Raw genomic sequence first — 15424 nt, 5'->3', positions numbered from 1 at the left:
CTCTCTCTCTCTCTCTCTCTCTCTCTCTCTCTCTCTCAGTCTTTTTTTAAAAAAATATTATTTTATGTAAAAGTACACTGTAGCTGTCTTCAAACACACCAGATCTCATTATGGATGGTTGTAAGCCACCATGTGGTTACTGGGATTTGAACTAATGACCTTCAGAAGAGGAGTCAGTGCTCTTAACCGCTGAGTGGTCTCTCCAGCCCCTCATCTCTCTTCTAAGAGAGTAAAAACTCTTGAGTTTCCACAGTTTTTCTTGCACCTAAATGAGAGCATCACTGGAGAGTAGATGATATTCTCTTCATTACTGTTCGTTAGACCCACAGCAGCATCCTCCAAAACAGCCATGCGGAGGACAATGTCTGCCCTGGCTAGTTCTGTGACAACTTGACACAAGCTATAGTCACCAAAGAGGAAGGAGCCTCAGTTGAGAAATGCCTGCATGAGATCCAGCTGTAAGGCATCTTCTCAATTAGTGATCGATAGGAGAGGGCCCAGCCCATGGTGGATGAACAGCAGCATGGAAGTATAAGCTGAATAAACCCTTTCCTCCCCAACTTGCATCTTGGTCACCATGTTTAACTGCAGCAATAGAAACCCTAATTAAGATAAGTAGGTACCAGTGTAGTGGGGTATTACTGTACAGACCTGACTATGGTTTTGGAAGACCGGAAGGACTTTGGAACTTTGGGCTAGTGACTGAGTGTTAAGGGCTCAATAGGATGTTCTTCAGGAGCTTAGAAGATAAGAATGTCAAGAGCAATGCAGAGGATGGAGGCCCGGCTTGTGAAGTTTAAGGACTATCAGAGCTGTTTGCTATTTTGAATTAAGTATCTATCATTCTCGTCATCTGGGGCTAAAGAGTCAGCCACGATTAACAAGAGACCAGCACCCCTGAAGTGAAACCTTTGTATTACTGGGATCGTTTATGCTGGTTAGCCAGAGCTAAGAAATTAGCAGTGATTAAGAAGAGTCCAGCATCACTTTTGGGAAGTGTTTCCTAAGAGCAGAGAGAAGCTTGTTCCATAGGTGGCCAAGATTGTACCTGGTGTTGGCAGGTACCTGGACTTGGTAATGTGTAAGAGTTGCTCAGGTGGTATTGTTTCCAAGGCATGAAAGAAGAGCTGCTGAGGCTTGGCACTGTGAGAGGCCAGGAAAGGCCATTGGTGAAGGTGCAGCCTCAGAGGCAGCTGAAGACCCAGAACTAAATGGGTCATGCAGTGAAGTCAAGGCTTGGCACCTTGAAGAGAGTCCAGGAGAGGCTATTGGAGAAAGTACAGCTCAATTGCTACAGAAGACTCCAGCATTTTAGAGATGGCAGTAACACAGGATGGCCACCAAGAGCAGCAGCAGCAGTGGAGTGGAGCCAGCAGAGCCTAGAAGATAAGCTGCGTGTACTACAAAGGCCTGAGCTAAAGAAATGATCCAAGCCCTTTGGAGGAACCCAGTAGATAGTGAATCCCAGACGTTGGATAGCTAGAATTTGACTTTGGATTTGTGACTGTACCCTGATTTTCCCCTCTTGAAGTAAGAATGTATTTAGGTTCTTTTTATTTATTTATTTTATTTATTTATTTTTGGTTTTTCGAGACAGGGTTTCTCCGTATAGCCCTGGCTGTCCTGGAACTCACTCTGTAGACCAGGCTGGCCTCGAACTCAGAAATCCGCCTGCCTCTGCCTCCCAAGTGCTGGGATTAAAGGCGTGTACCACCATCACCTGGCTTATTTTAATTTATTTTATTGGAGCCCTTGACTAAGAGACTTTGAACTCTAAAAGACTTTAGATTTTGGAAGAAATTGGCTGTTTTAAAGGGACTGAAATGTTTATGTGTTTGAATCTTCAAAGAATCTGAGACTTTTAAAGTTATATATGTTTATGTTGGTCTTATGGACTTAACAAGTATATGCAAACACATTTTAGGAGCAATAATGGCAGAAATGCTGCACACGAGTGCCATGGACTAACAATTCTAAATGCATCATTGTAACAGTAAGTCATGAAAGAAAAAGATCAGGCAACTGGTGGTGTTTGAGTTGTAGAATGTGTGGTTTGAATGAGAAAAGGCCCAATAGGCTCACATGTGTGAATATTTGGTCTCTAGCTGATGTTTGGGGAGGATTAGGAGATATGGCCTTGTTGGAGGAGGTGTGCCACTGAGGGTCGACTTTGAGGTTTCAGAAGACTCCTGCCATTCCCCGTGTGTGCTCTGCTTCCTTCATGCAGTGTTTAAGGTGTAAGTTCTCAGCTTTCACACTGCCATACCTTCAATCCATCCTCATGGACTCCAACACTTTGAAACTATAAGTCCAATTAAATACTCTCCCATTGATAGAAGCTCAACTTCACAACCTGACTTAGTTGGTTAATGGGCACAAAGGGAAAGAGGGAGGTTCAGGAAATGCAGGCCCTTATTGGGCTTTTGGGTGCTAATCTCAGGTTATAAGGAATTAAGTCGGACTAGACTGTAGCTCCGAGCCATTAAGAATTGCTTAGCCAGGGACTAACTGTTCTGCTCCACCTGCAAAAAGAACATGCCAGGTAAACAAACCACTCTGCTCCCAGTCACCCCACAAACATAGCTGTAACTTCTATGTGTGTGTGTGTGTGTGTGTGTATGTGTGTATATGTGTGTGTATGTGTATGTGTGTGTATATGTGTGTGTGTGTGTGTATGTGTGTGTATGTGTCCCAGCTTCTCTCATGCGTTCAATTTTCACCCCAGGGGAGTGGGGGTTAACTGGGGCCCTATACTGTTAAAATAAAGCTGATTCAGCCTGTTGAGATCAAATCTATCTGTTTTTCTGCCTCACTTTTTTTTAATACAAATTCCTTTTTTTGTTTTATTTTGTTTTGTTTTTTCAAGATAGGTTTTCTCTGTGTAGCTCTGGCTGTCCTGGAACTCACTCTGTAAACCAGGCTGGCCTCAAACTCAGACATCTGCCTGTCTTTTCCTCCCAAGTGCTGGGATTAAAGGTGTGCGCCACCTCTGGCCCGCTACTAACTACTTGTGATTGAGAAAACAAAACAAAACAAAACAAAACTTTTCACACTGGGGATCAAACACAGAGCTAGATAAACATTGCAGCATTGTGTGAAACTTCCGGGGAGACACATACATATCTACTCACCCCAGACAGGAAAATCATGACAGGACAAAGTCCAACTGGGCGAACCAATGAGTTTATATTAAAATTACTTACAGGAATATGGATAGAATTACAGATCAGAGATGACTAAAATGAAGCAGCATCATTTAAAAGCCTACCTCGACACTAATGACTGATGACTTGCAAGAGCTACATCCCTGGAGGACACGCTTGGCAGAAACTCGGCAGATCCAAGAATCTCCTCGTGGCTGCTCAGACGGCCGCAGTTTATTGAGTCCATAAACTCGGGACAGGGCCCTAGGAAACCTTGCAAATTTCAGCAAAGATTATTTACTTCCCAGGTTTCATGAAACTTCCCGTCCTTCCTGAAGGCAATACTTTAGCTCAGAGGAGACTGCCATAGACCGTCAGCAGTCTGCTTGGATTTTCTGTTTACTGTGGGCTGGGCTCAGAGGAGACTGCCATAGACCGTTAGCAGTCTGCTTGGATTTTCTGTTTACTGTGGTCTGGGCTGTTCGTTGGGGGTGGAGGCTGTTATTTACTATAATTAAAAACAACCTCAGGTTTGTCTGTGTTGAGGCTCATGCCTCTAATCCAATACTGTGTAGGGCAGGGCAGGAACATTGCTGCAGGTGCTTCCATCAAAAGAAAGGGATTAGAAGATTGGAGAGGGATAACTTTCAGAGGCAGCTTAAAGAGATGAGGTGGGAGAATAATAATAATAATAATAATAATAATAATAATAATAATAATAATAATAATAATGGAGTCTGACCTTCAACAGATAGTCTGATGTGTGGTTATTGAAATGCACAGCCAGGGGGCAGGCTCTACTGAGGGAGGCTGAGCAGTCTGTCATGGGGAAAAGATGGCTTTGATTCTCTATAAGGGTGGGGAAATGACTATAGCACTTAGCTGTTTCAGCAAATAACCCAGCAAAATCCAAGACTGAGGAAGATTATCTGTAATCTCACCAATGCTGTTTTAAAGGGGAAACACTTCACCATTCCAAACCCTGCAGGGGTGGTAGTATAGATTTCTTTCTTAGCTGTTTCCTGCTGAGAAGAGCTGTTGTTAGACGGAGTTAGCCTAAGGTTGCTGAAGAGGAGGTTTTGAAAAGTATTATAGTGATGTAAGCAGATGACTTACTTGGTCAGAGTAGGACTGAGAGCTTGAGCAGGAAGCTGGAGAGAAGGGGAGGAGTAGAAGCCAGAGAGACAGCGAGGCCATGAAAGGAAATGAGGAGGCCATGAAAGGAAATGAGTCTAAAGTTGATTTAGGGTGATGATGGTAACTAGTCCCATGGCCAAGACTGCTTGCTGCACCAAAATGAGCTAGCAGAAGCATCAGGGAGCTACAGAACAGTGAAGGAAGGAAACAGGAGGAAACAGAGGACTAATGTAAGAACTTATCTGGCCGGGGATGAAAGGGATGAAGGTCCCTTGTGGCCAGAGCCCTCCCCTCCACAGCACTGAGGATGTTATCAGTGGAGTGTAACAACTGGAGCAAAGGGAGCTGCGGTGGCGTGAGAGCCAATGGGAGAGCTTAGAGGAATTGTTTGGGTGCAGGGAGAAGTTCCATAAGTAAAATGTTTAAAAGACAGGGTGAAAACATAAACGTGGGAATAATAAGGAGGAAGGAAGTGATCAAGGGGAGGAGCCAGAGGTGGAGGGTACCCAAAGCCTATCATACATAATAAAAGGAAAAGTGTTGTCTCAGGACCCAAGACCAAGTTCTCAGCACAAAGGAGACAGAGGGTAGAGGGCAGAGGGCAGGGGATAAGAGACAGAGACAGGAGATAGAAGATGAAGGAGATGGGGGCAAGGGAGGGGAGGAGGGGTACTGTCCCAGAGGACATAAACTGCCTCTGGCTAGAGAGGAGACAGATGTGGTCCATAGGAAAATGGTAATTTATAAAGGTAAGAGGGAAAGCCCCATGTTAGGATGAAGTGCTTTATTTTTAATTTGGTCATGTTAATTGTAGCCGTCCAGTGGCTAGAGGACGAACAAGGTTCACCTCAACGGAGGGCTGGAAATGAAAAGGGTAGGGGCTGAGAAAAGAACGAAACCAAGACAAGGTGTTGATCAAGGCTCAAAGTTTAATAATAAGCACTGTGTTTATAAAGAAAAGAAAACCACAAAACCCACCCCCTGCTTCAGCCAGAGTATGTTAAAGAATAAGGTCAGCGCAGCAGCCAAAACAGCTAGGTTCCCATGGGAACTTACAACTACAGCCAAGACAGATGCCTTTAACCAGTTTGGTAAGACCTGTCCTGACAAATGGTCAAGGTCTGCTCAAGGTTGAAAAGGTTACAGTTAATTATGTGTGCCAAAGGGGACTTTCGAGGGCTGGATTTCACTATTTTGATAGCTGGACCTTAACAGTCAGCCTCAGGAGGAGGAAGTGGTCAAATAAGGGAATAGACCTTGGTGGCTAGCTTTAGGAAAGTAATCTAGCAAGGCAGAGGACATGGGAGAGACCAGAAAGGTCTGCAGAACCATGCTCCACCCCTGAGCTGGCCAGACTCCCTTAACAGAGAAAGAGGTTTGTAGTTGAATTTTTGGTCCCTGTGTGACCTGGACCAGCCGGTAGTTTTTCAGGGACAGGGTCCTGATGGGGAGGTGCCAGAAGATTACAAAGATAGGATAAAAGCTGAAGCAGGCAGGTCTTTTTTTTTGGCGGGGGGCAGGTCTTATACAAACCTTTTCCTTTTGAGGAGCATGAGGGGATGGGATTCAAAACAGGATTTCTCAATGTAGTCTGGCTGTCCTGGAGTTCCCTCTGTAGACCAGGCTAGCTTTGAACTCACCTGCCTCTGTGCCCTCAGTGCAAGACATGTACCACCACAACTAGTATATAAACCTTTTCTTATAGCAAGTAAGTTTATTAAGAAGTATACCAACTGAATGTGGTGATGCATACCTTTTGGCCCTGGCACTTAGGAGGTAGAGGCAGGCAGATCTCTGAGTTCAAGGCCATCCTAGTCTACATAGTCAGTTCAGGACATCCAGGGCTATAGAGAGAGATCCTGTTTCAAGAAGAAAAAAAAAAGAAGGAAGGAAAAGAAAAAGGAATTAAAGAATTGGCTGGTCAGTGGTAGCACATGCCTTTAATCCCAGCACTTAGGAGGCAGAGGCAGGCAGATTTCTGAGTTCGAGGCCAGCCTGGTCTACAGAGTGAGTTCCAGGACAGCCAGAGCTACACAGCGAAACCCTGACTCGAAAAAACCAAAAACAAAACAAAAAAAAAAAAAAAAAAAAAAAAAAAAAAAAAAACCAAAAAACAAAAACAACAACAACAAAAAAAGTATGGCACCACCATGATAGAATGTCATCCCCAAAAGGTCCACATCCTACTACCATGACCTTGATATTGGGTTTCAATCTATGAATTTGAAGAGAGAAAACACACTTGCAAGCCATAATACCAACTTATTTTCTCTTCAAATCTATGAGTGCCAGTTTTATGGGGTTTTTTGTTTGGGTTTTTTTTTTTTGGTTTTTTGAGACAGGGTTTCTCTGTGTTGTCCTGGCTGTCCTGGTACTCACTCTGTAGACCAGGCTGGCCTCCAACTCAGAAATCTGCCTGCCTCTGCCTCCCAAACGCTGGGATTAAAGGCGTGTGCTACCACTGCCCAGCTAGTTTTATGTTTTTAATCAACATTTGATCTTAGTTCTTGTAAGCTTCCCCCATATTTAGCTATTATATTACTTTTCTCATCAATATGATAAAAATGTCTTACACAAAAGCAATTTAAGAAGGGTGGATTTACTGTGGCTCACAGTCTGAGAGAGAGGACGGTCCACCATGGCAGGGAAGTAAATCTTGGCCGCAGCCCTTCTGGAAACATCTTCCGGGTCACACCCAGAAGCACAGTTACCATGGTGATTCTAAATCCAGTCAAACTGACAATGAAGATTAACTATCACGGTTTTGTAAATAAATGTACTACTTTGAGATGGGCCCTTGGTCCTAAACCTGCAGCAACTCTCATGCTTCAGCCTTCCGAGAACCAGGATTCCGAGCATGGTGCACCACCATGCCTAGCTTAGTTACCATGCCTTCAATCCCAGCACTCCAGAGGCAGAAATAGGCAGATCTCTGAGTTTAAAGTCACCTTAGTCTACATAGTGAGTTTCAGAATACCAGGGTTATGTAGAGAGATCCTGACTTAAAATAACAAAAACAAACAAAAACCCCCAATAATATGAAACCTTATTGCCAGATATCACATATGTGATTCTCAGCTAGCTGAATCCACCCTTGAGGTGGATATTCAATGCTCACCAAATTAATGGAGTTCTTAAGGAGTGGGATTAAAGGTTGATATCCCCTACCCCATCACACCCAGCCTAAGGGTTCTGACTTTGGGCACATATACAATGGTTGTAATCACATGGTTATGTCATCCCCTGAGACTATACTAATTATAGAGTGTTACTTTACTATTAGAGCAGATAAGAGATCTTGACATATTGGTTAGGAATGTTTTGGTGCAAAAAATTTCCCTTTACATTTTGTCCTGGCCAACAGACTTTCCTTTTGCAGGGGTACGGGGAGAGTCGGCACTCACCTGTATAATAGTGCATCTATGGACAATATGGACTGTAGGATCTGAGGGATTCTACTCCTAGGAGATATGAGTCATGGTATTTGAATCTTGTCTGCCTGCTAGAAAAGGTTACCAGTGCCATAAGACACTGGTCCCTAATGTAATGGAACACACCCATAATGGGTGTCTCTCATCTCTGACAGAGTCTCATAAAGGAGGGCATCTAGCATGGGTAAGGAAGTGAGGGAGTGGCACTGTACTGAAGTCAATCACAGCAGGGCCCTCTGGGACTTGCTGGGGCTAGAGCAGTCAGAGTTCTTGGGCTTCTGGGAATTCTTCACCAGAGAAAGAAGGTGAGCAGGGCTCTTTGCCTGTGGGTCTGCTCATGGATGCTTAGGAAGCCCTGATTCCCCCAGCCAATGGTGATCATCCTAGAGGAAATTCTGTTTTCTCAAGTCCATGTGTCCCCAGATGCCTTCTGTGGGTACAGATGCTGCTGCTGCTCCCTGGGTTCTGTTTTACCTTGTCTAGACCTGCCCCAACTCTCCCTTCTACTCAGCTATGAATCCTACTGCAGCTGAAAGCAACACACAAACATTGGACTCATGGGACCTAACACTGCCAAAGTCTTCCTCTTTCTGAAGGTGGCATCTAAGAGGCCAGCTGAAATAAAGGTGTCATTAAATGCTGGCCTGGTCATCAAAATTTGCAAAGTATAGAGAAGGCCTCTGAAGTTGTGTAGACAATATGGGATCATTAGGGCATGTAGGGAAGACTGTAATTACAACCTCCATCCCCAATTTCTTTAAGGTTTGTGTTCACAATAGAGCCCAGAGATGGAGTTGGCTCCATAATTATGCCTTGTCCAGCAAAGGGCACCTTAAGAGAACCCATGAGAACAGCCTCAATACATCATTGTATTTCATTTTCTGGAGACTGGCTAGCCTGGAACTTGCTGTGTAGACCAAGCTGGTCTTGAACTCACTCAGAGATCTGCCTGCCTCTGCCTCCTGAGTGCTGGGGTTAAAGGCATAAGAGATAGCACCCCACCTAAACCTAATTGTATCTCTGGTATAGGAGTAACTAGTATTTAACCCTAATGTATCTCTGGTACAGGAGTAACTAGTTTTTCTGTCCACGGAGAAAGGAAGGTTTGAATATCCAAAAGCCCCAGCACCTTTTCATTGAAAAGTGATAATGTGTCAGATGGCGGTGGCCCATACCTTTAATCCTAGCACTTAAAAGAGACAAGTGAATCTGAGTTTGTGGCCAGCCTGATCAACAGAGTGAATTCTAGGACAGCCAGGGCTACACAGAGAAACAGTCTAGGGTTGGGTAGTAATAATATATATCCATCCTTTAAGAAATTTGGAACTCACAAGATTTACATAGATAAACTCTCTTTTAATTAGCTTGATAAAACTAGAATATATTAGCATAAATGTATGCATATTCCCCACCTCACAGGTGAGAACACACACACACACACATACACACATATTCACCCCATCTCACAGGTAAGAAAAGTGAGGCACAGAGGTGAGGTCTACACCTGACCAGGGAGGAGACAGAAGCATGATGGAGGCAAAGACTGCTCTCTCAAAGACTGCTATTATCACTAAGCACTCTGCCTCTCATACTCTCACCTTAGGTCAAGCAGCCTGGGCAGGAGGGCAGGAACATGTACTCACACCCTCTGGGACAGGCACTAGGAAAATATCTACATCCTTCAATCTCAGGGGAGGCCAGTAAAAGGAAAAGCTACTCACTATCCACATTGGGAGCAAGACTAGAGAAGCTAAACATATGCTCAAGGCCAGAGAAAGAGTGGAACTGATTCTTGCCCAGTCTGAGCTCTGCCCACTAGGTCTCTCTCTCTCTCTCTCTCTCTCTCTCTTTCTCTCTCTCTCCTCCTCCTCTTCTTCCTCCTCCTCCTCTTCCTCCTCCTCCTTCTTCTTCTTCTTCTTGAGACAGAGTTTCTCTGTGTAGCCCTGGCTGTCCTGGAACTCACTCTGTAGACCAGGCTGGCCTCCAACTCAGAAATCTGCCTGCCTCTACCTCCCAAGCACTGGGATTAAAGCACTGCCAGGCTAGTATCTCATCATCCAGTATAGGAAGCCAAAGAGAATGGAGACCAGGAAGGGAGAAGTGAAGAGAGGATAAGGAGGCTGGAGAAAGGCTCCCAGAGGCTTCCTCAGGCCTGGTAACTGCTTCTGGCTTTCTTGGAGCCCACAGAGAACCTCCAGACCCACCCTTATGGTTGCCTGGCTGTGGAGAGGGACCAAAGGGGCAGAGCACTTAAAGCTCCCTAGAGACCAGCCACTCTGCTGCTCCCAGGTTCTACTGCCAAGGCCTTAGGCCAGGCTGCTGGTGGAAGGCATAAGATGCTATGGGAGCACTCGTCAACATGCCTATGCTGTGTTTCAAGAGACCTGGGTGAGATGAGGGGCACGGTCAACAGTGTGATACCTCTTCATCTTTAGGCTTGGGCCAACAGGGATGAGGCTAGTGGGGTGTCTCCTTAGGAGCACATAGCATGAGATCTTACACTGCCATGTGGACAGGTCAGAAGCAATGGAGGTAATACAGTGCCCCCAAAAGCTGAAGACCAGAAGATGACATGAACCAGGATAGAAACAATGTCTCTCCCCCACCCAACAGTGATGGCATCTTGGTGCAGCTATCCACCTGGATAGCTCAGTGGGCCTCGCCATATTTAAGCTTCTCTGACTCAGCCTCTACCAGCCCAAGCCTAGAGAACATGCTTGGCAGAACTGAGCAAGTGAGCAGCATACAAATAAGGCTTCATTGGGCCAGGCGCCTACTACGGTACAGCATCACTGCCAGGAATGCAGCCAAGAGTGCACTGGTGGCCCCAAACCACTTAGCCCAGGACACTGAACTATCACAAAGCTCTTCCTCTTCTTGGGGCTGCTGGGTGGCTAGTGGCTCAGGGCTTCCTAATAGACCAGGACTGGGGCCTTCATCCACCTGGATTCTAAAGGATGAATACTCATTCTCCTCTGGACCATTGTTGGGTTCTGAGACCAAGGAGCTGCTGGGGCTGATGGCAAGGTCCACAGAGGAGGCTGAGAATGGCTCATTGTTCTCCTGGGACACCAGCACACCCGGCTTGCTCAACTCTGGGCCAGAGAGCAAGCTCCTGGAACGGCTATCTGGTACAATCCGGATCCGGTTGCCTCCAGTGGTGACTATGGCTGCTGGAGCTTCCAGGGTCTCCTGGAAACATAAGAAGAGTCCAGGTCTCAGGGAGATAAACCAGAGTGTATCGAGGGCTTGAGCTAGTATCCCACAATAGCCAAGACTACTTTCTCGGGGACTCAACACATTAGTGATAAGACCTAGCTGAGTAAAAGGTGACCACGATGCTGTAGTACCCCTTCCAGGGCAGCCCTGTCCTACTCACCCAACTGCTGTGAGCTCACTTCGAGGGAGCCCTTGCTGGGGTGTGACCCATCGTGTACTCCCTGGGCCTGAGAGCCACAGGGCAGGCAGAAGATCCCAAGGTTTACAAACTTGGTTCCCTTAGGTAGACAGCTGTATGGTCTTGGGGAAAGTGGCTATAGGGGTCACTAGATTAAAGGAGCTGCTCCAAGCAGGATGCTCAAGAGCATTGTCAAATGAACAGGGCACTAGGACACATGAGCCACCATGTTCACTCCTCACTACTCCATCTACAAAATGGTACTGCTGAACTTCACTGGGGGCTTTGAGCTCCAAATGAGTTAATATGTATCAGTGGGGGTAGCCCCATGCCCCACCGTACTAAAGGTCCATACTTAGAAGTACTCATGGTTATCATTCTTCTTGGAAAACAAGGTGCAAGGGCTGGGCGGGGCTGCTTCTCATTGTCCCAACACCTTGAAGAAACAGATGAGGGCCAGCAGAGAAAGTAAAAGCCTGAGGCCAAAGGATCAGCTGTCTTGGCAAAGTAGCCCGAGGCACTATTAGGACCGAGGACTCACCTTGGCTTGCTTGCTGTTCCTCGTAGGTGGTATTGTGCTGGCAGGTGCTTTGGCCACACTAGCAGGCACTTTGGATGGCATTGTGCCAGCATACACTGAGTTGCTGGGTAATTTTAATGGCACTGCATCAGTGAGCACAGTAGAGGTCATTGCAGCAGTGGACTTGGAACTGATGGGTAACATGGAAGACATGGTATTTACTGGTACCAATCTGTTAGAAGGCACTGAGCTGGTAGTTGCAGAATTGTTGAGTGTAGTGCTGAGACAGGTGGCAGCCTTGGCCTGGTCACCAGCTCCCTTTGCAAAAGCTGATCCAGTGGAAGAGGAGGACAAGGAGGTATCAGCAGATAGAGCTGATACTGTGACCCCAGACAAGAGGTTTTTCCTCAGGGCGGTACGTGGAAGGGGCTGGAAGGAAACAGTTGGAGACACGGGTCCATAGGTTGCTATGGGAACGGAGTCAACATCTACAGGTGGAGAGACAAAAGCAGAAACAAACCCAAAGGGTGGTTGTAACTTACGGGCTGGAGCAGGGTCTTCATGTCCTTGGTCACATGTTCCTTTCCACATCCTGTCTCCCAATCACCTTTCATGGAGAAGACTCTTGCCCTTCAGCCCTTACCTTATAACCCTAGTCTGTCCTATCACCAAAGTAAAATGGGCTTCATCCACACCCAGAAGCTTGAAACTTGTTATAATGATTTTTTTTCCTTCCACTCTGGACACTTGCCTCTTCTACCTTGTCCTGGGGCACAAGCATGAATATCCTGAGACATTACTCTTACTACTGCCCCCCACTACCTTCTAGCAGGAGCAGTCCTGAATTAGGGCAAGAAATAGCAGGATGGCTCAACAGAAGCACTGACACCAGTCACCTGACCTGCAGGCATATGCCCCCAGGAGAGGGGCCTAATAGTCCCAGAAAGGGAGCTTGATCTGGGGAATCAGGAAGCAGCAGGTAACAGTGTATAAAGCTGAGACTCTTCACAGAACTCTGAGGATACACTTGCCACAGCGGTCAAAGGTCAGAAGTGATGTCTCACCCTAAACCTGACAGAAAATCTCCTGGAACCTGTGCTCGAAAACATGCTACAGTAAAGTGCCACTTGTGGAAGGAGGTGGGAACATTAGGATGAGTCCCTGTAGCCTCGAACTGTTCACAAGGCAATCCTAGGGTACTAAGGGCTGACCTGGCACCAGTAACAAACAGAACAAACAGAACACAATTTAGAAAGTAGAGGTGAGCCACTCTAGCCTAGAAGTCGGGGTGGATAGAATTAGTCCTAACCGAGACACCAGGTTCTGACCCCTGACTGATTCTTCTGGGGTTGAACCACTTTAGTGATTTTTCTGGTGTCTTGGTTACTTTTCTATTGCTCTGACAATACCATAACCAAGACAATTTAGATAAGAAACCACTTAATTTGGGGCTCACAGTTCCAGAGGGTTAGAGTCCATGACCATCATGGTGGGAGCATGGTAGCAGGCAGGCATTGGAGCAGGAGCTGAGAGCATATATCTGATCCACAAGCTCGAGGCAGAAGAGGGGGGATGCTAACTGGGGATCTCATGGGCTTTTGAAACCTCCAAGCCCACCGCTTTGACAAGACTACCCCCACCCCCTAGTTCTTTCTAAACAGTTCCACCAATTGGGGACCAAGTATTCAGATGTAGAAGCCTATGGGAGCCATTCTCATTCAAACCACCACAGCTAGGAACTTGTGAAGAGTTCCTTATGAAGAGCAGTGTTTAAGAGCTCCCTCATCAGCTACTCGTATGCTATCTTTCTTGTCTTCAGGTCCTATACAATCACTACCTTTTACCTGAGTACAGAAATAGCCCTGGCTCTCTCTCATATGTAGCATTGTACAAAAATACACACACACAGGGCAAAAATCACACTCTCCAATGTGACTTTACCAGAATCTGGGCTGGCCTTATAATCTGTTTTGACCACAGAACAGAGCAAGAGTAATAATAGGCCAGTTTTGAGCCTATGCTCAGAGCTCTGCCTCTCTTTTACCCAGAGCCTTTCCCAGACGCCATGAGTTGGGTTTTTGTCCTAGAGGAAGAGAGAATGAAGAGGTACCAGGCAATGGATAGTAGCAGAACATATGTATATGTCAGTGAACACCCGGGAGAAAATCAGCAAGATCAGAAGACCTACCCAGTTGAGTCATGTGCATTTCAAGCTGCTGCTGCCGCTACCCCACACACAGGCATGCACACAACGCACACCCTTTGATGTGAATGCCTTTTACTTCTCCCCTGCCTCCTGTCTAAGGAGGGCCATGTGGTATCTGTAACCCTAACCTTCATAGGAGGGGTCCCAGAGACCTTGTGATTCCACATGCTATGCATACTTGCTGCGTAGGTGCCACCCAGTTCTGGCTCTTGCTCGTGATGCTCTCTGGTGGGTTGAAGGCTGAGAGCCTGCTGGTTAGGAGAGGGTATCAAAGAGCCACCAGACATCCTCGGAACAGCCCCAAAGTTGGCCTGTGGGAGTTGCTCTGAATTCTGAAATAGAGGAAATGAGATAAAGCAGTTGCTTCTCCCAGGAGCTGACAAAGGGCAGCAGATATTTATGGGGTATCTCCTACAGGCCTCAGCTCTTCCTCTAGAGCCCAGGATCCTTGGAAACCTTTGCTTCTGGCTACAGGTAACCTTCACATATGGGGGTGTAGCTCATCGATATTATACTTGCCTACTATAAGTCTTCAGTCCTAGTTCCTATTTGGTTTTGTTGTTGTTTCTTGTTTTGTTTTTAGATAAGGATCTTACATATTTCACCCTAGCCTTGAACTTACTAAGGATGTCTATGAACTTTGGATTCACCTGCCTCTACCTCCTGAGTGTCAGGCTTATAGGTATGTGTCATCATGCCCAGTTTATATGGTGCTGGATATTGAACTCAGGGATGTATGTATGCCAGATAAACCCTGCACCAACTGAAACCTACATCCCCAGCCTCCCAGGATGACTTCAAGTGCTTTAAAAATTTTAAAAACGATCAGAGATAAGCAGGAACCAACATCTGTCCCAACACTGGGAGTAACTGGGACCAGCGGGACCAGGCACACAGGAACTCCACCAGCCCAGTGACTCGGGTTCCTTCCGGTCTGACTGGGCTGGGGTCCAGAGCAGACCTTGGGCACAAGCTCCACAGCCAGTCCCACAATACCCAGAGGAATTTCCACTCCCAGGCACTCTGACACACCCAGGATCAGAGGTGAGCAGGAACCAACATCTGTCCCAACACTGGGAGTAACTGGGTCCAGCGGGACCAGGCACACAGGAACTCCGCCAGCCCGTTGACTGCTGTTCCTTCCGGTCTGTCTGGGTTAGTGTTCTGAGCAGACCTTGGGCACAAGCTCTGCAGCCAGTCCCACAACTCACAGAGAAAGCCACACTCCCAGGTGATTTAACAAGCCCAGGATCCCAGGAACCCAGGATCCCAGAATCACAGGATCACAGAGTCAGCTTGATTCTGAGGAGTTCTGACACAACCAGGATCACAGGAAGGACAGGCTCCAGTCAGATTTAGCAAGGGCAGGTAGCACTAGAGTTAACCAGATGCCGGGGGTGGGAGGAGTGGGGGGGCAAGCGTAAGAAAATAAACAACACAAACCAAGGTCACTTGCCATCATCAGAACCCAATTCTCCCACCATAGCAAGTCCTGGACATACCATTACACCGGAAACGCAATGTTCAGATATAAAATCACTTATCATGATGATGATACAGGACCTTAAGAAAGACATAAATAGTACCCTC

At 46.5% G+C, this 15424-nt stretch overlaps 1 protein-coding gene across 2 annotated transcripts in view; it reads right to left on the bottom strand.

Moving 5' to 3' along the window:
• Nucleotides 1–9046: 9046 nt before the first annotated feature.
• Mavs (mitochondrial antiviral signaling protein) overlaps nucleotides 9047–15424 on the bottom strand; it is a 17415-nt gene continuing 11037 nt past the window's right edge. For both annotated transcript variants that reach the window (XM_031371950.1, XM_031371949.1), the window contains exons 5-7: nucleotides 14013–14166; nucleotides 11650–12116; nucleotides 9047–10903 (exon numbers count right to left, since the gene is read on the bottom strand). In XM_031371950.1, the coding sequence (XP_031227810.1) occupies nucleotides 10469–10903; nucleotides 11650–12116; nucleotides 14013–14166 (1056 nt within the window). In that variant the 3' untranslated portion in view covers nucleotides 9047–10468. The remainder of the gene's footprint in view (nucleotides 10904–11649; nucleotides 12117–14012; nucleotides 14167–15424) is intronic.

The sequence above is a fragment of the Mastomys coucha genome, unplaced genomic scaffold (assembly GCF_008632895.1).
Source record: "Mastomys coucha isolate ucsf_1 unplaced genomic scaffold, UCSF_Mcou_1 pScaffold15, whole genome shotgun sequence".
NCBI classification, from domain to species: domain Eukaryota; kingdom Metazoa; phylum Chordata; class Mammalia; order Rodentia; family Muridae; genus Mastomys; species Mastomys coucha.
Note: the sequence above shows the minus strand (reverse complement) of the source record. Positions and strands in the feature narration are given on the sequence as shown.